The sequence below is a fragment of the Pavona decussata genome, unplaced genomic scaffold, assembly GCF_977016875.1.
Source record: "Pavona decussata unplaced genomic scaffold, jaPavDecu1.1 SCAFFOLD_61, whole genome shotgun sequence".
Lineage (NCBI taxonomy): Eukaryota > Metazoa > Cnidaria > Anthozoa > Scleractinia > Agariciidae > Pavona > Pavona decussata.
Genome location: NW_028145482.1, coordinates 4,434,150 through 4,461,891, shown reverse-complemented (window position 1 = coordinate 4,461,891; position 27,742 = coordinate 4,434,150). Strand labels below are relative to the sequence as shown.

The following is a 27,742-nucleotide window of genomic DNA, read 5'->3' as shown; positions in this document are numbered from 1 at the left end:
AATAATGAAATTTCCTTGTCACGGATAACTCTACGAAAGCCGAGGAGGGACTTCGGACTTCCGACTTCCGACTTTAATATCTGCTGGATGCGAGCTCGGTCACAAAAGAGTGGAGGTACATTTCAGCTCCAAGAACACCATATCTATTGAAGCCGCAAAGTAAGATAGCTGAAAACAACTGCAAAAAAGCCATAGCTCTTGATACTGAGAAACAACAATGAACAGCTTTGCAAAGACGCGGTTTTATTAGACATTCACATCCGTTGTAAACAAATATCTGCAATCTTACTGTGCACAGATTTATAGTATAAACATGAAATCACGAGTATAGAAATCTACAGATCCTGTCTTTAACGTAACAGATAACATATTTATTTACTGTCTGAAATCTTGCAGTGCTGATCTGAGCCGTTAAAGCTAAGTAAATGCCAAAAAAACTAGCATACACAATGGCATAAAGTAACTAAAGTAAACGGCTCCGAATGACAAGAAATCCTCCATACAGTACTTTGAGAAGGACAACACCATTTATATTGTTAAACAATTCAAAACAACAACGCAATGTTTGAGTTTGGAAGACATGTTTCGTATTGTTCAGTATCCATCGTCAGTTCAAGGATGTTTACAAATCATGATCATATCCTTGAACTGACGATGGATACTCAAGTATCCGAAATATGTCTTCCAAACCCAAACATTGCGTTGTTGACCCGTTGTTGTTTTGAAATGTTTAATATCTATTCTACTGTAACGAAAATTCGTCAACACCATTGAGATCCACTGAGCAGAGCAGCCTTATCATATTTTGATTAAAAGCGAAAAATCTCTTTCAGAAACGTACTCCGGAGAGCTCTATCAATGACGGGTAGCCTACATTTAGCGACCAGCGGGTGTCGTGTTTAGCCTGTCAGGTTTTAAACTGGCACCCCATTCACTGTAGGAAGTCGGAAGTCGGAAGTCCGAAGTCGGAGTCCGAAATCAAAAGTCGGAAGTCAGAAGTCCCTCCGCGGCTTCAATAGCTATGGTTTCAGTTGATTTCAGCTCTCTTGCTTTTTGGCTTCGATAGATATGGTGTTCTTGGAGCTGAAATGTACCTTCATTCTTGTGTGGCTTATCTCACATCCAGTAGATATAAAAGTCGCAAGTCGGAAGTCCCTTCTCGGCTTTCGAACACACGAATCCGATAAAATTACTTTTCACAGATAATTCTTAGCCACAGTTAAAAACAAAAACAACAACAACAACAACAACAACAAAAAAGAAAAATAGGAAAAGAAAAAATCATAATTATAGGTGGTTTTCACCTCACACAGCGTCACGCAAGTGAAAAAATAAAATCCTCAACCATTCAATAGATAAAGTCAAGAAATTGATATGTTGTAGAAGAGTGATACATAAACAACGTGTGAAAGCCACAGGGCTGTGCGATATCTCCTAATCGAGTTATTCGAAAAAATGTACCACGGAAAATTATAGAGTTTTGTACGGGACGCCATGTTGGTGCCCCGTCTGATGGGCACCAACATGGCGGCCGGAAACCAGCAAAAACATCTGGAGTTTACCTTGGCTATTTCAAAGCCTTTCTTCTCTCTGCTGAACTTTCACACATTGACATTAACGCTTCTATTACATGTTAGCTGATCAGATCTAAAAAAAACACGAGGCGAATCGATGTTTTCATGTACGTGACATGTTTAGAGCAGCAATCCTTCTGTCACGCACTGCGCAAAAATCTAAAATTCAAACTGCTCTATTTTCAAAACAAAGAATGCTATCCTGCTGAAAACAAGCAAGCCCATGGAAATTTAGATTTTCTTATATGTGTTGAAGATAAAAACCCAAAATTGTGTTTAGTTATGAATTTCAGTTTTTTATGACGTCATGTGAAAACCAAGAATTCGCAAATTTGAAGCTCGATTTTGGTTCGATTTTCGTTTACCAATTCCTCCCCCCCCCCCCCCTCCCCTCTTTCGTTTTGTTTTGTCAGGTTTTTTTTTTTTTTTTTTTGGCGAAAAGGGAAAGTAGATCCTGAGTTCAATCACGTTTGTTTGCACGATTTAACGGTTTTAGCTTCCCAGAATTTGTTAATGCGTAGTTTCATTCAATTCTGACGCGTAAAAAATCACGGAAAAAACTCAAACGTACTTATATTAGTCACGTACGAAAATGTTGGACACTTTTTGAAGTAAACAGACGAGAAATTGAATCTTCCGTTTCAATAAATGAGAAGGGCTATTTTGTGTAAGGCTATTTTCTGAAATCCAGTCTGTTAAAACTTTTTCATTATATTGATTATCAGTGCAAAAGTCGATAGATTTAGCCACCAAGTTAAAGATATAAATGTTCCTGAATTACCTCCAGGGTATACAATACGACGTACAATTTCCTCACATGAAGAATGAAATTTCTTTGTCACGGATAACTGTGCGCCACAATAAAAAAAGAAAAAAAGAAAAGAAAGAAAAAGAATTCGCAAATTGTAAAATGGAATTCGAAGCTCGATTTTAGTTCGATTTTCGTTTATCAATTTTTCTCTCTCTCTCTCTCTCTTGTTTTGTTTTGGTTTGCTTTTTTCGTGAAAAAGGAAACTAGATCCAAAGTTCAGGCATGTTTGTTTGTATACTTTATCGGTTTTCCGCTTAGGAAAATTTGTTAATACGTCGTTTCATTGAACTCGACGAAACTCAAACGTGCTCAGTTACACACCAGACCTTTCAAAACTTGCAAATGAATAATGCAATGATAAAGAATGAAAAAAAAATGTATTTCTCCTGTTCAAAACACGACTGGACGCTTTCTGGCACAACTGTATCCCTCCTATTTTTTTTCTTAAAATCCTGCTCCTAGTGCCAAAATATTCCCATTCATGAATTTTTCAGAAGCGATGTTTTATGGAAATTATTTGACATCGGATTTCCACACAATCACTGTTATTTCAAGCCTGTTTGCCTACTCGTCAAAAACCGTGATAAGGCCTATTGATCTTGGTCGCACGGTACGCGAGACACTGAGTAAACAATCAAATTTTAGTGTCTCGCTACTTACGTTTTCAAGGAATGTAAAAGCGACCGGAAACTGTACATTAACGGAAGCATAAACGAAAGTTTTATTTTTCTTGCGATTTTAACAAAAAAACAGCCCAAAAGAATGACTATTTATTCAATTGAATTCACTTTTTTTTAAAATTTTGCCTACAAGTTGTCTAGGCTGAGTAGTTTTAAAAATCCTCAAAGTTTCGTTGTAAAGTGTCTGACTAGATTTCGAGATAATCGAAGTTATTTAAAGTGAAGTGGTTTCCGTCACCGTTGCTATGGTAACACTTGTTGCTGTTGTAGGTTGAACAAGATGTCCCTTATTGCATTTCCGCGGGATGCTTAATGTGGCCTCATTTATTCCCATTGTATGCTTCGCAGATTTTTAAAACGATCCTCTCTTCGCAGTTGAAATAATTTGAATTGTTTATTCAGAAAGACTGCGTGATATTTCATGGTTGTGTTACTCGAAATTATGCTGGAAATTACTTTCTGATAACGTCATGACCCCGCTGGACGCTGGGCAACACAGATACAGATGAGGGGATCTGACTCACGTTTACTATTGAAAAATAATCAATGAGAAAGGATTTCTGTCTCCAAATTAAAGGTGAAAACGTAAGGATCAAAGCGTCCGTATAAAGCACGAGGTATTCTTCTTAACAAATGCTTTCCCCTGTATAGTAGGTAGGTTCCCACTTAGCAATCTGACAACCCACAAACAGAGACAAAGCTTTCCTAGATGAAAAGTTGTAGTAAAACTTGACGATCAAACCTTAAACTTTTTTTGCTAGGTCGATTAGTCGATTACCAGTAGCGCTTAGGCATCAGTTCGAGGAGGTCTGCAGCGTCACGCACCAGTAATCACTGTACTGTGACCTCTGGTCTGGTTTCCTTCGCATTGAATTATTCGATCTGTTTGTCAAAGCGTAATTTCTTCTCTGTGAACTTTCCAATTTCCACCATTTAAACTGCCTAGTACTACTTAGAAGTTATTCTTTCGATTTAGCTTGAAAAGGTTTGTTTTCTTTCTGAAAACGGCAGATTAGAGTCTTAAATTCGTGCATGTAGCCGCCATTGAAAAAAACCTTTCAAATGATGATTTGCTTTGATGTCACGCAGGTAGGGATGAGTGGTTCCCCTACTTCGTGATATACGCGCCGATGATGGATTTTGATTGGGTCGTTTTTGTTAAAGACAATCAGAACAATAGATCCCTTCTAGGAGAGAGCAGAATTAAATGATTTGACGTCACACAAGTAGGGATGAGGGGGTCGCCTCCCTCGTGATATACGCACCGATAATAGATTTTGATTGGGCCGTTTTTGTTGAAGACAATCAGGACAATAGATCCCTTCTAGGAGAGACCAAATTTGAAGCTACCATGAAGAAGAAAAAACAAGATATCCAGCCCAATTTTAGATACGGGCTGCCCTCAGGGCATCTAGCCTGCGTAGCAGTCGTTTCCGTTTCCTTCAAGCCAAGCGGGGCAAGCGCGCGAGGGCATTGGGCAAAAAGGAGCAAAAAAAGTAGGAGCGGGGGGGAGGGGCGGGGAAGGAAAGGAAACCTTTCCTTTCCTTCCCCGCCCCTCCCCCCCCCCCCCGCTCCCGCTGTTTTTGCTCCTTTTTGCCCAATGCCCTCGTGCGCTTGCCCCGCTTGGCTTGAAGGAAACGGAAACGACTGCTACGCAGGCTACAGGGCATCCCGCGTAAGAAGCCACCGAGCCCAGTTTTAAACCTGAAAATGTGACCAGAGTCTTGGTTCCTCGCGCTCAAAGCCAAGCGAGTGCTCAACACAACTTTAAGGTTTTCAGCCACAGGACTGAAAAATGTTACTGGCGCTCTTAATTTATTACCTTAGAGGCAGGAAGTCTAAAAATGCGACCTTCCTGGACGACCCTCAGCTGATTATTCAAGATCCTCCAAAACACTCATGATCACTGTCTTAAATCTTTCGTTATCATGAAACACGTGAAACATACACAGCGTAATATGTCAGTCTTGTCTTAATTTTTCTTCTTTTCCTTATATCTAATTCTTCCTTTCAAACATTTGTTATCTGTAGGTAACGTCAACTTATACTGTAACAAATTGATATTTTGCATGTTCCAAGGGCGACGCCATCAAAATGCATTTGTTTATTTATTCGAAGAAGATTATCAGTTTTGCTATTATACGGTAATAAAAGTTCTTTTCTCTTCCATATAACGAAAGATTTAAGAGGAGTCTACTGTTACTTATTAAATTGTGTTGTGTGTTGTCGATCTTGACTGCGAGTTGCTTTAAGAAATTTTTAAGATCGTGAAAATCTCATAACTTTAGTGCATGCTTTTATCATTATTTTAATGGCCTACTGCGGACTAAACACTAAAGACTAAACACTAAGATCTTCAAGTCGCAAAGAGTTCAGAACGTCATGGCCTCCACTGGTTGCCAGTGAGATTCCGAATTTCTTTAAAGATACTTTTAATCGTTCGGAGACTTTGCTCGGTAAGTCACCCCAATATATCAGCTAATTTTTAAAAGGGGGAAGTACCATGCGAATTTGATGTCATTTCAAAACCCAAAAATGTTTGTCTGTCAACAGAAACATAAAAATAATTGTCTTGTTGTGTTATAAATTATCACCCTGGCTAGAGACGGAGTAGGTCGGAATGGATTGAAACTTGAAAAATGCGAGGCTAACGTTTTTCAAGTTCTCGCATTTTAGTTTTCAAAATGCGCTAGAACAGATCACGAGTTTTCTTTTCAAGGATTGAGTTGATCTCTTTCCTCTCGTTGTTCTAAAATTGTTTTGTAGCTATGTGAAGGTCTTATTTCACCATTTTTAACCAAACAGGTCAAAAACTCCATGAGACTTCCTCCTTTAATATCAATAAGGAAATAATCTGCCTATCACTTATGTTCAAATGATGGAATTTTAGAAGACTTTCCTAGAGGAAAAATGCGGTTACGATCCTTGGTGATAGATCGTTTGCCGCCGCACTGCTCCCACGCTGTGGAATGCTTTACCTCTTGCGATACGGAAATCTAGATCACTTCAGCATTTTAAATGCTCACCAAAACTGGCTTATCTTTTTAAATTATTACTATTATTATTATTATTATTATTATTATTATTATTATTATTATTATTATTATTATTATTATTATTATTATTATGTTTGCGAATTTCTATGCCAACATTATTTGCAAACAGTGTAAACTGTTGTCGTGGTTACAAGGCAAACCATATTTTTCGTTGCTTGGATGTGAGCATGAAAATTAGCGCGGATCCCACGCTGTTTTTATTTCTCCCTCACATATATATAGTGTCAAGAAAGAAAAAAATAATAATACCATGCCTTCTCTCTCGTAAAAAGCGCTTTCTTTTTATCTTGTTTTTGCACCAAAACAAACAACAACTGGCGAAATCATAAATTTTTCATGCCGTTACCAAAGTGACCATAACAACCACGAGTATTTTCGGGATAAACAGTGGGAAAAACAAAGGAAATTATTTCACTTGATTGGTCAGTTTTTGTGGGTTGGGTTCCTTTTGTGATACATTCGTGACGTTGACTTCAAAACACTGCAACTCACCGTCCTGGTTGCTAGGTTTCTAATTATTTACCAACGTAAATAGATATAAACCTCCAGCTTGTTGCCATAGTTTCATCTTGACAACCAGCAGTGTTTCCAAAATAAGAGGTGACATAACTGATGATAAATTTTTTCTGATTGGTCAGTTTCTTGGGGATTGGATGAACAAGATTTTCACAGTATTAGTTGCTAAGAGGGAATTGCTGTCGATTGGCTGCTTAAAATTTGCATAGCAACTGGTATATGATCTCACTGCTCCAGTTTGTTACATGTTTTAGTGCATGTTGCAATTCGCTGTTTAAGTTCTCGCTTGGAAATGACTTTGGTTGTGAAATCAGAGAGCCAATATGACTATGGCCACACTTTGTCTTGCAATGAGAGCAGTGAAATCAACAATTGTGGTGAGTTTCTTTTCGTCATTTCTCAACGCACAAAATCTTCGCGAAACATGAATAGAAGAGCCTTAACAAGATGGAAAAAAGCGTGAACATTGAATTTCAAAAAAATCCCCTTACAAAATTCAGCACCCGAAAAATTTTCAACTCATTAAAAATGACCTTTGGATACATTAGAATAATTAACTTTTAAACTTTACCATCAGCGTGTTGGATTAAAAAGTAATCCTAGTTAATCGTGCAAAAACACTGATTTCTCCTGAATGAGATTTGTTTCAGCATTACCTCACGAAGAATCTACAAACAATGCTTATCGACAAAGCAAATCAGTACATAGTATTGGCCAATCTGCATTAATACAATGAAAACCGGTGAAAACCGTTCCTGGACGCAACGAACAAACATTCGTACAGTTATTTCCTTGTCACGTTAATCTGAAAACCCCAAATATTTACGGCTCATGGTCGGTCACACTAGCGCGTTTCCGCTGTGTAATGGCTAAGCAATTCTCTTCTCGGAATAATGAGAAAAATAAGTGTTTAGAAATGAAACAAGTGGAATGAATTTCCTTGAAAATTACGGGAAAAAGAAGAACATAGGCAGGCATCAAATTTTTGTCCCTGTGAAAAGATGTCTTACATGAAGGAAGCAAATGCAGAATAGGTGTGCTAACTAAGACTTAATTTGTACTTATATCCTAACTTCTAAAACTGCGCTATTTCTGAATTTCAGTTTGGTTGCAAAATTTCTTTATTTTCCCGTTGCTTACGACTTGTCTTTCCGAAGTCTTTGATCCTGTTTGATCCTTGTTCATGCTTTTTTATCTTCGCAGCTTTCTTCAGCAAAGTCTCAAAACCAACCAAGATTTTTGAGTTTATTCTCGACATTTTGTCGGAGCCGCGGTATTCCTCAATTATAACATGGGATGGATCAAGCGGTCAGTTCACCATTATACAGCCCCACCAGGTCGCTGGTCTGTGGGGCGACAGGAATGGCCGACCAAACATGACGTACCAGAAGTTTACCCGTGCACTGCGTTATTACTACCACAAGAAAGTCTTGGCCAAGGTTCGTGGACGGAAATATACATACCAGTTCAACATCCGGGAGCTTGAGAGGCAGTACGGTTACCAAGGATTCACATTTTCCCGCGCTACTAGCGAGTCTGCTGCCAATAACAGCTATGAGGTTCCCGCCACTGGAGATCACTGTTATCATCCAATCACCGACTACAATTTTCCCGCCGTTAACGTGGGTTTTTCCATGGATTCTCCATTCGTGTTCATGGTCCCAAACGAAAGCCAAAAGGTACCTTCGCCGTCCTATCCAACTGGACATTATTTTCCATGTCATTTTAGCTGCTAGCTAGAGCTGCACCGAAGTTTATAACGGTGTTGTTACATAAGAAATATTCATTTATTTACCCCGTATTTTTCTGAGGCCTCTAGCTCCGATTATTTCAGTCAAAACAGGTTAGGCTTTCACACGCCACGCCAGCCTCAAAAGATGAAAGAGAGTTCAGAATTTGCGAAAACCATTGGGTTATTGTACAAATATCGGAAAATCTTTCAATAATATTTTGATGCGTCTGGTTATGGCTGGCGCATAAAGCCGCACAAAGATTCAGGCCAATTTTGAATTCTTCATCTCAGACTGCCCGGGAACGAGTCAATTTTTCATGAACGAAATTCAATTTTAATTTGCACTTTCGGCACGTCACTTGGCCTGTTTTGACTGGGTATTTATCGACAGCCTGTTGCAAACCACAACAAATTCCAAATTTGTAGCTTTCAAGTGAAGAAATGTGCATAAAGAATTTTCTGCTGGCTGATTCAAAATCACTTTTAAAAGACTATACAATTTCCTGTTAATTAGATGAACTAAGCATTCCTGCTCACAACTTAAATGTTTCAGATCTTTTGGATATTTCACTGTCAAAAGAAATATTTCTAGTAGGCTTATTTTTCGCTCAGTACCAAACTTGCTGGTCTAGAAAGACCCCGCCCCACTTTTCGGTTAATTTATACGGCATAGCTATCCCTCATATACGCAAACCATTCTCGAGTGCAGAGCTCTCGCTTTGCAAAAAGTGAACAGACAAAACTTGACGCAGACAAAGCGTTCATGTAATTCTTGACCCCGACGACTTCACGAGGAACATTTCAAACTATTTTAAACAATTCTGTATTTTTTGCAGTAATAAATTTCATATTGATTTCGACGAATTACTCCGTGTAATCATAAAGTTCATTAGTTGCTTGATTAACAAAATTAGACTGAACGAATGAAGGCTCAAATGAAAATATTCTTTTTACTTTGATGCTCATGTTTTATGATTGTACTTTGAAAAATAATTTTCAGTCTATAGTACAGACAAGGCTAGAATGCTTTCATCTGACATAGATCTTGTAGTGCAACTCAAATCTAGTAACTAAATTAATTTAGCTCAAATCTGACTATCGACGAAAAAGTCGAGTGTTAAAAATAAGAGTAAACGACCACAACTTAGAACATTGCTGTGAACGAATTCCATAATCATAACATAGACGTTTTCTTGACGAAGATTTACTGAAAACAATTCCTTGTAAGTAAGGTTGCATTATATATAAATAAACTTCTTTGAGATAAAAATGAAAACGTTTTGGTGGTTGACAGCATATATATAATACGGCCATCCTGCGACGAAATCTTTATGGGTACGTGGCTCTCGAAGGTGGTCTTTTTTCAGTTTATTGGTATCAGAGTGCTGCCTCTATTACTAAAGAAATGAAAAAACGCGCCGAGTGCATTGTTGAGTTATATAAGCACGCGGGAATTTTTAAGAACACGAGAGAAGTGCAGAGAGGCACAGGCAAAAAATCTGACGTGTGCTCCGTGCATAATTATTATTAAAAACTGGACCATTGTATAATGCAATTCGAGCGATTTGATTGGCTTAGCGGCCATGGTATATGAGCCATTATACCATGCCCGAGAAATAGAGACCATTAAATTGTCTTCTAATTGTTCTTGCAAAGCGAAATCCGCAAAATGTAGCATTATTTCTTGATTGTTTTTAATAAAACAATTATTCCACTCGTGCTTGTTGGATATGAAAAGATTATAGACAACTATCTATCATCTCATATCCAACGCGCGTTCGTGGAATAATTGTTAATTATAATGCACGCACCATACGTATGCTTCGTGCATTGTGAAGTTATACAGAACTCAGTTTGACCAATCACAGTGCTTGCTTGACCCTGGCTATTTTATAAAATCTCTTACCCAGAGTCCTCAGACTCTTTGGCCAACGGTTGGTCGCCAGGAGAGACTCTGGGGTGCTGAGGACTCTGGGTACGAGATTACCTCTAGAATACGCACTACTGCTTCAGGAATGCCCCTTAACTCACATTTGTGCCCCTCGTTAAAATATGTCCACACAAGTACCCTGAAAATAGAGATTTAGAATCGCGTTTACGGCAACGGCAAACGCGAAATTCGCGTTCGTGTTTTCTTGCAAAAAATAAGTACATAGATGAGAATAGGGCAAAATAATTCTGGGGCCCGTTTCTCGAAAGTCCCTTACTTTCCGAAACTTACCGGGCCCGATAAGTATATTTTTAAATATTTTTTCGCCGATTACACAGTGATTACAGACATGGTTCTTGGCCAATGTTTTCATAGAATTATAAGATTTTAAAATTTAGTATTCAACGCTAACAAAAATTGACTTCTGCTAAAAAAACTTTTGTCACCAAAACACTTACCGGGCCCGATAAGTTAACGGGTCTTTCGAGAAACGGGTCCCTGCTAACGCAAAACAACTCTATTTTACGCCAAAAATAGGATGAACATGATCACGTGGTCATTTTTGCCGTTTGCGTGAACGTAATTGGTTCTAAGTCTCGCTAATGTGTCACAGTAAAGAGACTGCAGCTTCGCTTTCACTCAAACACCACCCGGTCCAGTTGTTCAAAGCCCGATCAGATTAAGCTAATCCTGGATCAACGAGAACTTTGATGCGAGTTTAACTACTAAATAATAAAGATTTTTCCAAAAGATTTTTGTCCCTCAGTTTTGATTTCGACTTTTCTCTATAGCTTTCAGAAACATTTTTAAGGAGCGAGATGAAAACCCCCGTTACCTTTTAATCGTGCAGGGATTAGCGTTAATCGGCTTTCGAACAACCGGGCAACAGACAACTGGAAAATGAATGGGCTACTGACTTATACTCCAGTGACAACAACCACATACACATCTTTAAATAAAATTTATTTTGTCTGAATTAGTTTGAAAACCTTGTACCTCAAGCGGGCCAAACAAGTTGAGCACGTTGTCAATCAAACAGCACAGTATACAAAGAGACACGAATTGGCGCAAGTAACATTACAGCTACTTTTGATTAACTTTGACGAAGCCCTGCATTTCTTTGCCCCCCCCCCCCCCCCCCAACCCACGCAGTCGTTTTCAGGGGAATCGTGTCGAAGGGAGAAGAGTAATAAAACTCCCCTTAAAACGACTAGCTATTTTGAACAGAAACTATTTTCACTTGGATTCCCTTAGTTATTTCCCACTGTCTACGAAGAACGCTCGTTCGCTTGAACGTGTTTTCATTTTCCGCGACTGTTCGACTTAACGAGAGTCATCTGTATTGTAAATAAAAACCCCAATAGCGCCACCTTTCTACAAAGCCACACAATAGTGTGTCCTGCGGAAAAGTTGAACGGACGGTGCCAACTGGCCTTTGCAGATTTGTATCTCCCATTACAATCGAGCCTGCAAGTCCTTAGTACAGCGGCCTGAGTCATTCGCCTCGTTTTCGCGTCATTTATATAGCTACAGTTTTTCAAACAGAGAATAAAGACAATTTCACCATGAAATTCAAAGAAACCTTCAATAGTGACGAACTGTGAAACGTTCTCGTGTTTCCTGGCATAAACAGAAAGCCATTCACCAGTTTAATATACAGCGCTAAGGAATAATCTTTTGCGAACACTGTAAATTATGAGATGGGAACTTTTACTTCGATAAATAATTGATTCATTTTTTTTTTCATTTATGCCTATAATCCAAGAATACAAAACACTTTTTCTCCTATCTACAACGACTCTGTCTTCTACTCAGTTTTGAATAGTTTGTCGTCAACGCGCTAGTAGGTCAATGAGACCCTGGGATGATTCCTGTGAAGCGCGTTAGACGTAACCATTTTTTTCTCTCTACAAGAAGCCAAGCAAGCAGATGTGGAAACAGGAAAAATTCTCGCCTCTGTGAAATTGCACAGAGGATGAAATTTAACTGTTGGATGTCTATTCACTTAATATCGTGTTCAACATGTTTTTCTAACTGTTGTCCTTTCAAACTCCACAATATAAACGTCCAAACGTAGGCGCCATAATCCCATGGCTATTGGATTAATTGCGTGACCAAAATTCTGTCACGAGGATTGCGTGACTAAGGTTTTCTGACTGCATGACCAGCGTCGCACTCTGTTTTAGTTGGACGCTTGTATCGCACGTGGACTGGGGTCTCTCACTGATGAACTCAGATGTGTTGTGGTGCTTCCAAACCAACTAAAAGCCGGTACATCGAGGCAGGCATCGTCTTCATGCGAATCTGGAACAAGGATAAGTAGCAAAGAAGTTTACAAACACATGAAAAACGTGTAAAACTTACATCAAAAGATCCCACAGGGATTTGAGATTTGACTCAGTAAAACCAAAAGTACGTGCGCTAGACAAGAACACATCTCAGAAACAAAGAGTTAGTACTGAGAACTCGAAACCCATGTGTTTGGTACGTACGTACACGTTCTAACGTTTTTTTCGAATGCGACTTCGACAAGCCTATGACACGAATTTTTTCGTGTTAATCAAAATTCCTAGACGTGTCGAAAACTTGGATCTTCACAAAACCACAGCATCTGAACAAAACACGGATAGCGCGTGGGCTGAAGCAAAAACGGGTACAAGGAAAGCATGTATTCAGCGCAGTAACAGCACGTGTGTAACACGCACAGCAGTAAGCACGTGAGAAACACACTGACAGCACGTGATCCAAACAGTAGAACGTACCTCTCCCACTGTTGTGGCTAGAAGTTCGACTATGTGTTGGTGAGAAGTGGCCACTACACTCTCATCATTGATCTCAATGATCCTGTGTCCCACTCGAACGCCACCTCTTTCAGCTATACTACCACGCATCAAACTGCAAATCTAAATGGAATAAGACAAATGTCAACAAAATCTCGTAAACTACCCACTGTGACTCGGGTACAGCAAGCCGTTCATTATCAAGACTACGATGGAATCTTGCTGATTGTCAATAAACGCTCTGTTGGCAAAACCAAAAGTCGGAAAAAAAACCCTCCCGTGTTCCAATAATTTTCAGTTTCGCGTCCAAGCACCTCTTAACACACACTTATCTTAAGACCATCATTTGTTACATACCTACGGTATTTAGTCGTCTCATTGGGAAAATTTCGCGCGCACCACTATACCCACAGATAAAAGAAAAAAAAAAAGAACCCTAACGCACAATTTCATTTTCCATATTAAATGGCCAAGATTTGCCACCAACTTGTCCTTTGGAAAAACAATATACCTTCAACTGGATACGCGTTTGGTAATTCTTGTAGCATAACGACGGATTACGCGTGCAGAAGAACCATCGCCTTTGCTTAGACGCACAAAGCTCAGGAACGCATGACATCAATGAAAAGAAATGCTTGGTAAGAGCTTAAAACAATAAAGTGAAAGAGGGTTGAATTACCATGCCATTCTGCACGCTGAATCCAAGCTGATACTTTGTATCCGGTCTGTTCACTACCACTTGTACAGTTGGAGGGCAAGACACGATTTTCATCACCACCTTAGTGTCTGGACGAATGCTCTAAAGAACAAATACAAAACATGACGCTTGGCAACACGATAACAATACTCAAACAAGGAGATTTGTCTTTGCGAACGACACAAACGACACAATGTTATCCGGCTCTTGAACAGCGGCTGGTAACCGATAATGCCTTGGAAACGTTTATTTCCCACATCTTCCATCCATCACTATCACTCCAGACCTGAAACCTGTCTGTAGATCGAGGCGATTCCCTCTTGTTCTAGCGTATTTCAATAAACATATGGTTCAGTGTTTTCCGGATAAAATGTCATTATAATCATCATGTCAACGTACCCTTGCTGGAACCGAGACCCCCATTTTGGCGTTCATTTCCTTTATTTGGAAATTGTACCTTCTATACCTCGTTATTTCCCATTTTGTAAACTAATTTACCCTCCAATTAGCGTTAATTAAGTCCCATTAATTAAACAAAAAACAATTTGTAGCACCTTGAAAAGGTTATTACAAATGAAGTCTTCAACGGAAAACAAATAAGCGTTAATTTCCTAAAATAAGGTATATTCTTGAGAAACAAATCCTTGCTATCGATTGTAAACATCGCCGCCTACCTTGATAATAGTTTGACATTCCAGCAGAGGGAGACCGACCAAACTTGTACCGTTGACCGAGAGGATCTGGTCCCCAACATTGAGCCTGCCAGACTTGGCCGCTGGCCCGTCTTTTGCAAGATGCGCAATAATGACGCAAGGAATCATGGATCCCCAACCTGACTCCACGACCATTACACCAAGATGTTCATGGGGCTTTTTGTTCACAATGACCTGTAACGAAAAATAGGTACGCATTGAGTACATGTGGGGAGTGCTGTGCACGCGCTGTAGACCTGTTTGTTTACGGACACTCACTCACTCTTACATGCCTGTCCTGACGACATAGTGGGTAGAACACTAGTACTACCCACAAAAATCAAACAATCAAAACTTGAAAGGAACTGAAAGAAATAATCCCAATTTCTATTGCTTAAAACGAACAGCGCTATTCTGTCATGTGAATTTCTCCAACAGACTCAACAAGTTGGAACCACCTTCTACAACAAAATAGTGAAAGTGCCGCTAAAAAACATTTGTATAGACGGAATCGTTAAAATAATGGTTCAGGTTTGTTAACAACAACCCCACTACTACACAGAAAATAGTGTTAATTATCTTTGGCCGCGGACGGCCAAGATTGAAATGGATTGCAACTTGCCTTGTTTTTTTAAGTTCTTCCAGAGCATTTCTAAGAAATCACTAAAAACTGATTATAATTTGTTCTTCCCAGGAGGCATCACTTAAAAGAGAGATTTAGCATCGAGTTTACTGCAAACGGCAAACGCCAGGCTGAAATTTTCTCTTTGATGAAAAACAATGAAGCTTTTTTGGTTTAAGCTTATCTCCACCCAGTCGGCGACAGCTATCGAGCAAACACGAAAGAGAGAGAAATGAGTGCGACAAAAGTTTATGCATTTTAGAACAAACAGCGGCTTGACGTTTCCCGTTTGTCGTTAGCCGTAGACGCGAAGCTAAATCTCTCTAATATTGTTTTCTCGCTTTTTTTTTTTTTGTATTTTAACAGTTTTTATTTCATTTATTTAGTTACAGATTCACAAATGAAAATGATACAAGTACAGAACACACACACACACACACACATCTACAAAGGGCAGTAATAAGGGAACCACGACGCGTTATTATTATTATTATTATTATTATTATTATTATTATTTTGTTTTCTCGCTGCTCCAAGAGCAATTTGATATTAGCGTAAGGTATCTTGTCAAATATTCGAGCAGGTCTGACCAAGACACAGAGAAATGTCCGTGACGATGCCCCTTTAAAGGGCCAGGTAAATTCTACGCTACGGCCGGAGCAAGTTTCCTTGGAGAGGGGGGGGGGGGGGGTGGAAAACAATTTGACACCACTTACTTCTTTTGCGCTATTTTCATCGGCCAACAAAGACAGATCCTCGCCGAGTATTTTCTGTGCTTCCAACACGCCGTTATACTCGGCTTCCTCCACGACTTCATCGGATAAACCATTCTGTCTTAGGAATTCTTGATACGCCACGTTGAAGGCCTGGCCAATGCTCTTGGCGATCACTTGAGCCTAAAGGCGAAAAACTGTACCGTGAGACCGGGAAACGGTGCCGTGCCGTGGACTAAAATAAGTAAGTAAACAAACAGATGTGCCAATCCGACTGGCTCAGTTGTTGTTGCACATTCCGACGCTGATAGATCACGTGCTCTGTACCTTGCAGACTACTAGCAGCCCTTTCTAAATAGCCTGGGGCGAACTGAAACGAGCGAGGTGTGTGGAGCGGCGAAGAAGTTAATAATTACTGAGAATGATGTATTATTCAAAGTGGCACAGGCATACTTGGAAAACGGAAATCCGAGTGCTTCTATCAGGAGTCGAACCTAAGATCTTCAGATTACTAGTTCGGATGCTCTACCACTGAGCTACTGGAGACTTGTGGGAGCTAAGGCCATTAAACTAGGAACTCGTCTGACAGCGTCCCATTGTTATTGACCAATCAGAATTCCCTGTTGTTGGTACAGCTAACAGCGCAGTCCTTTTCTTTCCTGCCTTTTCCCAAGTATCTTGGTTTTTGCTCGCTCCGACCAGTTTGTCCAGCTCACGTCGGTCTTTTAGCTAACCCGTTCAACGAAGCAAAAAGCGAATGCTAGCAGTCTAAAGCCCTTACAAATAGAACAATCTTTTGATTTTCTGTCATCGTTGTTTTCGGCCGGATTGCAATCACTAAGTCGTTTACGGCCACTTGTCCGCGTTTCCTACGACAGTATACTCCCCTGCATCCTGTGAACAATTCGCTTTGAAAGCACGAGCTCGTGCAATTGTAGAACACATACGCCTCTTCTGTATCAAGAAGGAAAATTCAGCCGGCAGTTCACCAATTGTTATCGGCATACACAGCACCAAAGAAAATTCACAAATCGTTTCGACAAATTCACAAATCCTTAAACATACCAGGTTCTTACGTTTGAATCAGAAATCTGAATGCCGTTCACGTAAAACATGAATTCGCTCGAAAGAATATCTTGCTTCCTCACAAACAGAGAAATCTGTATTGCTATTTTTACCATGATTTTAACATTCGGAACAAACAATAAAAATCATCTTCTGTATAAAGTGGCGATCTTGCCTTTTCGCAAAAACTTCACATTTCATTTTTGGCCAATTCTCGACTCCTGTCCTATAAAATTGAAGAAACTGCTTTGTGCAAAACTTATTTTCCGACATGTTGCTATGTCACCCGTAAAAATAAAGCATTTTCGTTGTGTGTTATAGTATTCATTCTGAATTCATCTAAATCGTAACGCCACAAATTAGTTTTGGTTGGCGTTTTAATCTCCGGAAAACAGCGTCATTTTATCCCACCTTGCTACGTTTCATAATTTAGAAAGGCGCACGTGAATAAATAAACAAATGCGTTTGACCAAACCTCTGATGACTCAAAGACGTGGCATGTGATTTTGATGTTCTTGTGGTCTGTCTGTGCAGTGCCCACACTGGCCAGGATCTGTGAAGGTTTTAGCGCCACCTGATTGGTTTGTTCCTCAGGCGTCTGCCGAGCCATCAACACCAGGACCTCTCCAATATCCGCGATAAACGACACCGTGCGAAGGGCATGGTCCAACATCACTTCCTGTGGACAATGAACAAGCAGCGAGTTTACGAAAGTCTAACGGGTGGTATGGTGAAAGGTGAATACTTTGACATGATCTCGACAGAGCTGAAAATAGTGTGAGACACTTAGCTAAGCTTCAGGTATTCCGAGTATATTCCGGCGTTACACGACCAATTTCCAATACATCCTCGAATGTACTGTAGCCTTAACAGTAACCTTAACAGTTGAAGGTGAATTAGTGACAGCCCGGTTGTAAGAGAGAAAAACAACGGTTATATAGGAAGCTAACAAGGCTTGATGTTTATCTCCGTAAGAAGAAGAAGAAGTGTTTTTGCCGTCCATTTGAAGTGTGTTTTGGAAGTAGCCAAGGTATATTCATAGATTTCCACAGCTTTTGACAGAAGGATTTTGTGTTTCGTAGCACCGCACTGACCTTTGTTGAAGAGTTCACTATTTTCAGTCTCTCAGTTGAAATAAACAGATCCACATCAGTGGTGGGTTGATCCTCGCCTTCAGGCACCTGTCAACAACAAAACAAACCAATCAGGGCCTAGTTGTTTGAAAGCCGATTAATTAACAAATCGACGGCAGTTTCCTATGGTCTATACTCTTATAGACCATAAAATGACGTCAAAAATGTTCAAAACTCAAGTGGAAGGCGAGTGGTTTCACTGCCAAGTTTTGGACATTTTATGGCGTCATTTTATGGTCTATAAGAGTATAGACCATAGAAAACTGCCGTCGATTTGTTTTTTACAATAACATGAAAAAAGGAGGAGCGGAATTGGCTATTTTTTTTCGTTGAGAAAGCGCGCGCTACATCTGACGTCATTTTTATTGTCTGTACTCTTATAGACAATATTATAACTGTGTGGGAAAAGGAGATCTTAGCAAGGACTATCGAAATCCAAAAAGAAAATTGGGGATAACCACGCTTCCTTAGAAATAATTTGAGGAAAAAAAAACGCCATACATTGCTTTGTATTTGACAGCGTTTTAGAATCGTTGCTTACTTATCTCTAGAAAATGCATCGCTATCCCCTATTTCTTTATGGATTCCAGTCACCCTTTTTAAGATCCACATAGTTATAAAAAAAAAAACCCGCAAACATATCCCTGTATCTGTTTTTTTTTTTTCCGCATAGCCATAGACTACGCAAAATATCTTTGTATTAGCAGACACCGTCCTTGAAGCTAATCCCCGATTAAAAATTAACGGTTTTCAATTTCAACTCGATCGTTAAAAATGTTTTTGAAAGCTAATTTTAAGCTCACGGTAAAGAAAAGTCCAAGACAAAACTAAGAGACAAAAATCTTTTTGACGAATCTTTATTGATTAGAAATTTTAAACTTGAATCAAAGTTCACGTTAACCCAAGATTAGCTTAATCGGCCTTTGACCAACTGAGCCCTGGGTCCTAGTCAGTAGTAAGAGTCTTTTAACTTTAAACTGAAAAACACTTTTGCTCAGATCGTTGATAAGTCACCCAAACTATCACCCCAGCTAAAGTGTACTTTCTCTCTTACCTTTATTCGTCCCACGGCTTCCTGGGCTTGTTCCATCCGCACAGATTTATTTGGAGACTGGGGCGACATAATTTGCGACGAGCCCAAGTACTGAGAGGAAACGACAACAAATGAGAACAAAAACTTACTTCTATGAGAAAAAAAAATTCCAACAGTAGGGCTGCATTTATTATTTCTTTTCTTAAAATCACACATCTCCGATGCTATGGGTAGATTTGCATTCACCCAGGAAACTATAACCTTAGTGTGAAAACAGCTTGTCCGAAAATCATGTCCATCGCAGTTTCAATTTTGTCGGACACTGCCACGTTTTGGTGTGGCATTGATTTATGGCTGATTGTTATCTGCAGCTACGGCTGGACCAGTATTATCATCGTTGCAAGGACACTACACTACACTACTTCCGGACGGGAAGTTCGCGAGAACAAGGAACGTGTAGTACAACTTGCCTTTGGGTCGTGTATCGATAAGGCTGTTTCGAAAGTTCCCAAGCTTTCAACTACATTTTAGCTTACGAAGTAGAAAACATTTCCCGTGTTTTGAAACACGAGTAGGAGATTGGGAAAACGAGAAACTATTGTGAAAGTGGAAGTACGTGAGTGTTTCCATTGTTGTCTTGTCTATAAAAACACGGACGAATGCATTTTACCTCCTTAACAATCAGATTAGAATCAACCAAAGCGAGCGCTCACTAAAGGTCGTTTATAAAGCTTCGTGGAAACGAAAAAAAAAAAGTTCACCATTTCTTTAATGAAATAAACGCCAGATCGTCTTGTGTTTATGAAGAGAAAGATGATAAACGGCTTTCATCCAATCACATCGCAAACAGTTTTGATTACTTAGTAGCGCACGGCAGGGTTCATCATCTGCTCGACAAAATATCGTTCAACAATAAAAAGTCAAATATAAGATATTAACAAGGCTCAATCTTATTACGTTAGTTTTTCTGAATTCTGTCAAACCTAATCTCAGAAATACTGTACAGACAGATAAATTAATGATGTAGTAATGAAAACCTCAATCCCTTTAACAGCATATTTGAACTGAACGCAATAGTATTTCGAGAAGAAATTACGACCAGTAGAGGAAAAATGTCCATGCTTGACGTTGAAACGGAAGGGACGCCGTCTCTCCATCGAGAAAACGCCACAGCAATTGGCAGATTTTAATTTTACTCTTTACCGAAGTCGATTTGTTGACAAAATAACCTGCCAGTCAATACAATAGCACGCCTTTCAAATGCAAATTTGTCAGGGAAAAAGATCCTGAACGATCGAAGACAAGCCAAGTACAAAAGATTTTCAACCGTAAAATAAAGCAAATTCACTGTTAATTCCTGCCTTAGTGCTTTATCCAATAGATCTGATTACGGGTGAAAGGTTTAACAAAAAAGGCGAGATGCAGTGTAACAATATGACAATTTGCTGCCCGCATTAGTGTCAAAGACAAATATTTTCTGATTTGGTTTGTGACGTCCATTCTTCTTCTTGAGAGAATTAACGGCTTTCTGCGAATTTTAAGCAGACTCGACGCGGAGAACTGATATAAAAGTTTCACGTTAAAACACCAACGCTCACATCGCGTCCTTTTTGTACAAGGCTTAATTTAAAGCTAGCGGATAGCTGAATTTGTACACAAACTCGATTTTGTCATAACCCACAAACCACATGAACTGTATTGGGTCACTTTTAGTTTAGTTTGACCTACCTTTGCCGAGTAGACAACCCCCAAGAGAAGATTCCGCGGATGATGAGGTCCTTCCCAAGCTAAAGCCACAAAATGAAAAAAAAGAGGAACGAAACGTTATATCAACACCATAATTTCTGCACATCTGCAAGAGGCGAGGAGTATTATTACCGTCATTTGTGGACCATAACTTGACTAAAAATTAAATAAGGTGGACCAAAGACTTGAAGCTAACTAAAGTGCGTACCAACTGGAAGAGCATCGCCATCTCGATGCTCGCAAAATCGGAAGAACAATCTAACTTCCGGAATGTTTAACTCGTGGACATCGGAAACCATTTCACGCTTTCAAGCCCAGCATCCCAAAGAACATCACGACCGAGCGGGTAACGGCTGTTTTTTTCGCGCGCAAATTATGCTGGCTTCGCCGCAAAGCTGGCGCGCGTGCCGTCAGACACTCAATCCCGTTCAAAGAAACTAACAAGCGATGGCTGCTATATTTCGGATTATAATATCCGGCAGGTCTGATATGAGGCGCCCACGGACTACAGCTAATTAAATATTTATGTACAAGATACATAGAAATATTAAAACGAAGAAAGACATGAAGCGGATTTCCGTTGACTAATAAATATTTGCTTGCAGCTACTCTAGATGAAAATAAATGTTAAAGTAACTAAGAATAACCGCCAGGCAACTTCAGAATTTCCTAGGCGACACTAACCAAGAAAACACGACTAATTGAGATTGGCTTTAACCAGCTGTTCGTTCAAAAGACAGAAAGTTTTCTCAATAAACTCGTTTAACATATCTATGGCTGCTCAAACCGAACGCACCAGGGCACTAATTTTCTCGAAGAGCCTGTACAGATCGCAGATTACAACCGTTCTTACTATCGAAGCGATTTTACAGCACACTTCTTCTAAAGAGTGGTTAAAGTAAATTCATTTTTTTAAACGACGAAATCTTAAACAAGAGTGTTTTGAAATTGTGCCTAAAAGCCATTTATCTTAAGCGAAAAAACTCCCAAACTTAGAAAACTGTCAGTTTCGGCGAAGTGGAGGAGGTAAAAAAGTTTCATTGACATGTAGGTCGTGCGAGCAACGCTTAAAACGGGAAAAACCGCTTCCAAAAATAAAACAAACAAATATAAATCAATTCTCTCACGCCCGTTTATATTTTAGCACGCAGCAGGGGAGGTTCTTCTGTCAAATATATTTTCGCTTCAACTTAAATTTTTACGTTTAAATGTTAAAAAAAAATCGATAAATGTCATGAACAAACTCGGATATCTCGCCGACATGACATCTTAATGGAAAATATCCAAGGTTCTTTCAAAAGACTTCCTGTCACGTCTATACAAAATGATTAAATATTTGACTTTAACTGTACTCAAACTAAATTGTTCCGAATTGGATGCTAAAATTAAATAATTACAGTATATCCTGTAAATGAACCTCTTCGAAGCAATCTATAAATATATATTATCAAGGACATATTTTCCCTTTGGAAATGTTTTGCGTTGCAGCGAAAAATGTGAAATTATTTTCTTCAAAGGCAAACTCTTCTATCATTAATTTTCCAAACGTACATGTTATTCTAGCAAAATGTCACGGTTGAGGATTCGAAACGAGTCAACATCTCCATAAAAAAAAATTCGATCGACTGCATTCAGTTATTGAAAAAAAAAATTGTTTGGTGAAGTAAATAATTAGCCGTTTCAATTTCTAAGTCGTACCCTAATGTTTGTCATTTGGCTCAATTTTTTTACAGTCGCTGAATGGAATCCGTAATGTAATGAAAGGTACAAAGGCCTGGTTTTGACAAGCAACACGAGCATTTGCAGAAGCGGAAACATAAAAGCGCTTATGTCCACGAGAGTACGGACATGAGCACAGAGATAAAAAAAAATCCATTTTTCGACTCATTTTAAACTGCTCGTTATTATTCAAGTCAAATTTAGCCTGCGTACAGAACGTTTCCGTTTGCTGATCGAGAGAAAAAATTCTGAAAGAGGATTTCCTCTCCCCTCCCCTTCTCCTGCTTTTCGCTCTTGTCCCAACTTTCGCGCGGTATTAAGCGAACGGAAACGTCTGCTTGCTACGTACGCTGTATTTTTAATCACATGTATTTAGCACGTTTTAATCAGTGTTACTAGTGGGTTTCGTTTAATTGTAAATAATTAGGTAGAATATTTACACGACCGCCACCAGCTATGCTGATTTTAAATCATTTAAACTGTATTACGTGCTATGTGTCTGAGAGGTTTTCGACAGAATGTAGTGAAACCTTAACCAAAGTAATTACCCTGGCAAATCCCAACAGACGCAAACAGCGCAATGAACCAATCAGAATTCCAAGTGCCAAGCGCGGGAAAACGCGTGCGAGCGAGTCACGAATGGTTTCGGTTTTGGTTCTCATTGGTTGACAAAGTGGCGCTAGTCTCGTCAACCAATCACAGAGCGCAGTAGAGACTAAACTGAAAACCGCTCTTTTGGACTAATTACCTGCGATTTTTGTCAGTTATTGTGCGGCTTGAACCACACTGGACGCGACGAAAGTGCCACGTTCAAAGCTTAAAACTCGAAGGGGGCCAATACGAATTTGCTGTGCGCACGTAACACGAGATGCAAATGCAAAGGTTTGGAATTTGATTTTCCAACCAGAATTTCTGTCATTTTCGTGTTCATGGTTAGTGTTTAATGCAACTGGGTAACCGAGCACCCGCTTCGGAATAATTACTAATGTGAGGAAAGCGAGAGGGTCTGTGTACGAGAGTAAGATCATCCAGCAAAGCACCAATGCGCCTGCGCGTAATATTAGGTACCTCGACCAGCCAAGAGGGCAACGCCAACGAAAACGTCACATACAAATATCTGAACTACTTGGGTCATCCAACCCATTCGAACTGTACAATGAGACCAAACTATCCAGGACTGACTGCATTAGTGGCAACGGCGTTTAGCTATAAAATTTCACCGTCGTGCGCTCACCTTCTGCAGGAATGCTTGGTCATTTCACGTTGTCATTTGCAAGAAATAAACCAAATTTACAACCCAAGTGTACAGCATGCAGTTGTTTGGGTCATTGAGAATTTGTTTTGTGACGTCTTCGCTGTCGTTGCCGTCGCCTTCGTCGCAGTTATATGGTTACTGAAGTATTTCGACAAACGTAACCGGTTTCGAACCCGCGACTACTCGATTCATAGACGCGTGCGTTTTAGGTCGCGCCATGCCGTCCCGCCAATGACTGTGGCGGACATTTTGCGCAGCGGAAATATCACGCGGACGCTTGCTTCCATGCTTCTTAGCTCGTTCCATGAACAGCAATAGGGGATGCTTGAAGTATACGAGACAATTTGGCCCCTGGTAAAATTGCTTGAAAATATACATCAGTGATACAACAGAAGCGCTGCTTCGTTTTCCCTTTTCTTTTCTTTTTTATTTATTTATTTTTTATTTTTTGGTGCAACTCTTTCATACCCAGGCGTGTTTATGTTCAAAACTTGGAAAAATACTAATTCCACTAAGGAAAATACAGCAAAAAGAACCAACAATACCTCACAACACTGTTCAAAAGCTCTAAACGTACGGATGATTTCATCCATAGACTCAAAGGCCAGCACGACTGGAGGGTACAGCTTAGTTTTATGATTTCATTTGGTAACGCTACCTTGTACAACACTAATAGCCAGTGTCACAGGAAAGTACCTCTCACTAGTTAATTTTGAATGGTCAGTCAAAATTCAGGATTTCATCCACAACTCAAAAGTTCACAGCTACCTTACAAGACCCACGTTTTAACGCCGGGATTCAGCAAGATTCCACAAAACGAGTTCTTCTCGCGATACGCATTTAACTTAATTAGGAAGGAGTTCAAACGCGTATTTATGGTCTAAAAACCTCGAGTTATGAAATATTGAACAAAAAACGCGAAACTTTTAGGAAAATCGGCGTGACCAGTATTTAGAGTTAAAAACAACGTTGCTTAAGGGCGTTTATAAAGGAATAAAACTCACAAGATTAGAAAAGCAAACATATTAGCGCGATAGGGTGAAACTGGTCGCCTTATTAAACACGTAACAAAACATTTGACACTAATTTCTAAATCACGGTTGTCGCTAGAGTGTGTTCTCTTCTATAAAAACGTTCTCATAATTACGCAAACATATGCAACCTAATTGGATCACGATGCTGGAAATCTTACTTTCATTCACCCAGTGGTTTTCCAGATTTTGATAACACTATCGACTACAGAGAACTAGCAGCATAAATCGCTAAACTTAAATGGACTTTCAGTTCAGTTTTAAGGAAGAAAGGAACAATGGTATATTGCTAATTTTCGGTAGTTTAAGAAAAAGAAAAATCAACAAAACATCACTATGAATATCTAATTCTTTCGAAGAGAAGGAAAAAAGAATTAAAAAAAAAATACTTGTCTGATTTTTCTTACCTGGATTTCGCTCACGAGCTTTAGCCGCTGCAGCCTAGAGGAAAAAGAAACGAACGCACATGAATGTAAGGTAAAACGCCACGTGGAAGAAGAAGATACGAGAAATTATAGCACAAAAGGTAAATATCACACATATATTAGACACAAAAAGCGTTCCCATAACATACAAAATTATGGTGATCATCAAGAACGCAAGTTTGATGCAGATACATCAAGTTTTCAGTGGTAAAGTGTCAAATATTCCTAAATGCAACCTGGCTAAAAATGAATCAACAGTTTTGCGAACATGGTCAAGTTCTAAAAATTACAGTGGCAAGATTAACTGTCAGTTTCTCGTCGAGAAATTAAATATTTTCGCCGTTGACAGAATTCGCTCGTGTCCATGAATCGCGTCACAGCGGTGTTTCACCTTTGAATTATTAATCCCACTGATTCGTACCAATAACACTTCCACCCAGTCAAAATAATTGAGCAATTCAGTTTAGAAACAAGATTAAAATGAACTCCTCCTTATGCGGGAATGACACATTTTTCGTAGCACAAAATACTGAAGGAAACAAGGATCCCCTTGAACAGAGATATCTAACCAAAAAAAACCTCAAGATGGGTGACAATGTTCCTCTCGTTGTGAGCCACCAAATCCGGATTCAAAACAGAGTTAAAATTGCAGATGTTGAAATAAAAGATGCGGTTTAGAGATAACCTGCTTGTTATTAGCAAGTAAGTGAAGAACATCTCGCAAGCTGCCTTGTTAATCAGTCTATAATTGAACAAACCAAGCGCCAACACCAACACAGATTTGCATTGCGTAGCTGGCGAACGCTGGGCGAAGAGGAAAGTTGGGCGAACGAGTAGCAAAGCCGCGAGAGGAACGGGAACAAGGCGATTTCTCGCGGCTCAAAGCGGCTAGGCTCCGCCGCCAAAACATTATATTCGCACACGGACAATACCGCCAGCTACGCAGGCTAGGAGTTAACGCAGAGCAGGATAAGACATTCTTTTCAGATTGTGACAAGTCTCACGGCAAGTGTAATCTGGTTCTACCGATTGACTCTGTGGTTGAACAACTGAAACCAACGCCATCAAGCAGTAGCTTCTTCTGGTGCTGTCCATTTGTATTTTATTTTTCAATTTCTTTATAACTACGCTTTGTCAGTTTTTGTTTCAATTTTTTAGTACAAATGATGGATTAGTAGAGTCCGTCGTGTGAGCGCGTAGACTGCCTAAATATCAAGTATGCCGGCCAAGCCTGTCAATAGAGATTTAGAATCACGTCTACGGCAAACGTGAGATTCGTGTTTATGTTTCCTTGACAAAATTAGTACACAGATGAGAATAGTGCAAAATAATTTTTGAACTTTGATGTCAACGCAAAACTACTCAATTACACTGGGAAACTGAGAACAGCGAGCGGCAAATATAGGAAAAACATAGCCACGTGTTCATTTCTGCCGTCTGCTGTAAAGGTAATTATAAATCTCTCTTATGCCATAATTTTCAGACCTTTCACTATTTACTTTTCCAAAGAGACTGTGGTATATTTTCAAGATCAAAGACAAAACTATCTTAGAAATTTAAACATTTGTTTGTTCAACTTATTTTTTCGGCACGCGCTGTGGTTTCTTCCACTACTTGCCACTTAAAAAGTTTAACGGGTGAGTATTTTTGAAGGAGTTGGTTCGGAGTAAAAACTCGCACGGGGTTTTAACAAAAAAAGTGTGGATACGGAAAGTAAGGCCGGGGAAAACGTGTTACAGTATTCACTCTACTCGTGGGCCACGCGCGAGGAGAACGCGCGAGTATCATCTGCCAAGGCAATCTTAGCCAAGTTGAAAGGTAGATGAGAACCTGGGTTGAGTATTAAGAGACTTACAGAATCAATGCCAGGTCCGGGCAAGCGGAAAGTTTGAAGCAACTCAACAGGAAGAGCACGCGGATCGGCGACATCCTGCTGCTGCTGTTGACGCTGGCTCACTGCCTCCTTACAACTCTTTACATACTCATCCCACGACATCTTACAATTACCAACAGGGAAGAAACACAAGCAAACGGAGAGAAGAAGAAGAGAAAAAAGGAGAGAAAAGAGCAATGCTTAGTAAGATAAGGTTAGATCAGCAAAACAAAGTTGTTTGTCTCGACCAAGGGGCTACAGAGATTCAGAGATTTTCATATAGCCTTAGTTCCGTCGAAAGTGTACTTGATGTCAATATTCAGTCTAAGAACTGATAAGTCTTGAAATATTTGAATTTAACTGGAAACGTACAGTTTTACCATCAGCGTCAAGCAGTCTCTATCGGCAAAGAAGAAAAGTAATCTGATTCATTTTAACCTTGCTTTACAAGTAAATAAGAAGGAAACAGTTGGGTGTGAAGATCAAGGATAAAGTTATAGGATAAGAGGAGAATATAAGAATCAACTGGATAAAACCGTTAGTCACAGATAAAGGATTTGTTTGGTAGTACAAATACGACTTTGTTTAAGGAAACAAGTATCCTTTGAAAGCACATCTCGCAGAAAACATCCAAAGTTTCCAAAACGTACAACCCAGTC

At 39.5% G+C, this 27,742-nt stretch overlaps 2 protein-coding genes across 3 annotated transcripts in view; one reads left to right on the top strand and one right to left on the bottom strand.

The window, feature by feature from the left end:
• Positions 1-6,929: 6,929 nt before the first annotated feature.
• LOC146479225 (DNA-binding protein D-ETS-3-like) lies at positions 6,930-8,373 on the top strand. The gene is made up of 2 exons (XM_085111137.1): positions 6,930-7,014; positions 7,841-8,373. The coding sequence occupies exons 1-2, from the start codon at positions 6,930-6,932 to the stop codon at positions 8,371-8,373; spliced, it is 618 nt and encodes a 205-aa protein (XP_084967263.1).
• Positions 8,374-11,245: 2,872 nt separating this feature from the next.
• Positions 11,246-27,742, bottom strand: part of LOC146479224 (uncharacterized) — a 29,761-nt gene continuing 13,264 nt past the window's right edge. The window contains exons 5-15 of one of the 2 annotated variants that reach the window (XM_085111458.1): positions 27,066-27,206; positions 25,193-25,226; positions 20,763-20,821; positions 19,056-19,145; positions 17,963-18,049; positions 17,344-17,547; positions 15,807-15,986; positions 14,451-14,663; positions 13,759-13,878; positions 13,062-13,202; positions 11,246-12,603 (exon numbers count right to left, since the gene is read on the bottom strand). In XM_085111458.1, coding sequence (XP_084967584.1) covers positions 12,532-12,603; positions 13,062-13,202; positions 13,759-13,878; positions 14,451-14,663; positions 15,807-15,986; positions 17,344-17,547; positions 17,963-18,049; positions 19,056-19,145; positions 20,763-20,821; positions 25,193-25,226; positions 27,066-27,206 — 1,341 coding nt within the window. In that variant the 3' untranslated portion in view covers positions 11,246-12,531. The remainder of the gene's footprint in view (positions 12,604-13,061; positions 13,203-13,758; positions 13,879-14,450; positions 14,664-15,806; positions 15,987-17,343; positions 17,548-17,962; positions 18,050-19,055; positions 19,146-20,762; positions 20,822-25,192; positions 25,227-27,065; positions 27,207-27,742) is intronic. The other variant, XM_085111456.1, reaches the window with a different exon arrangement.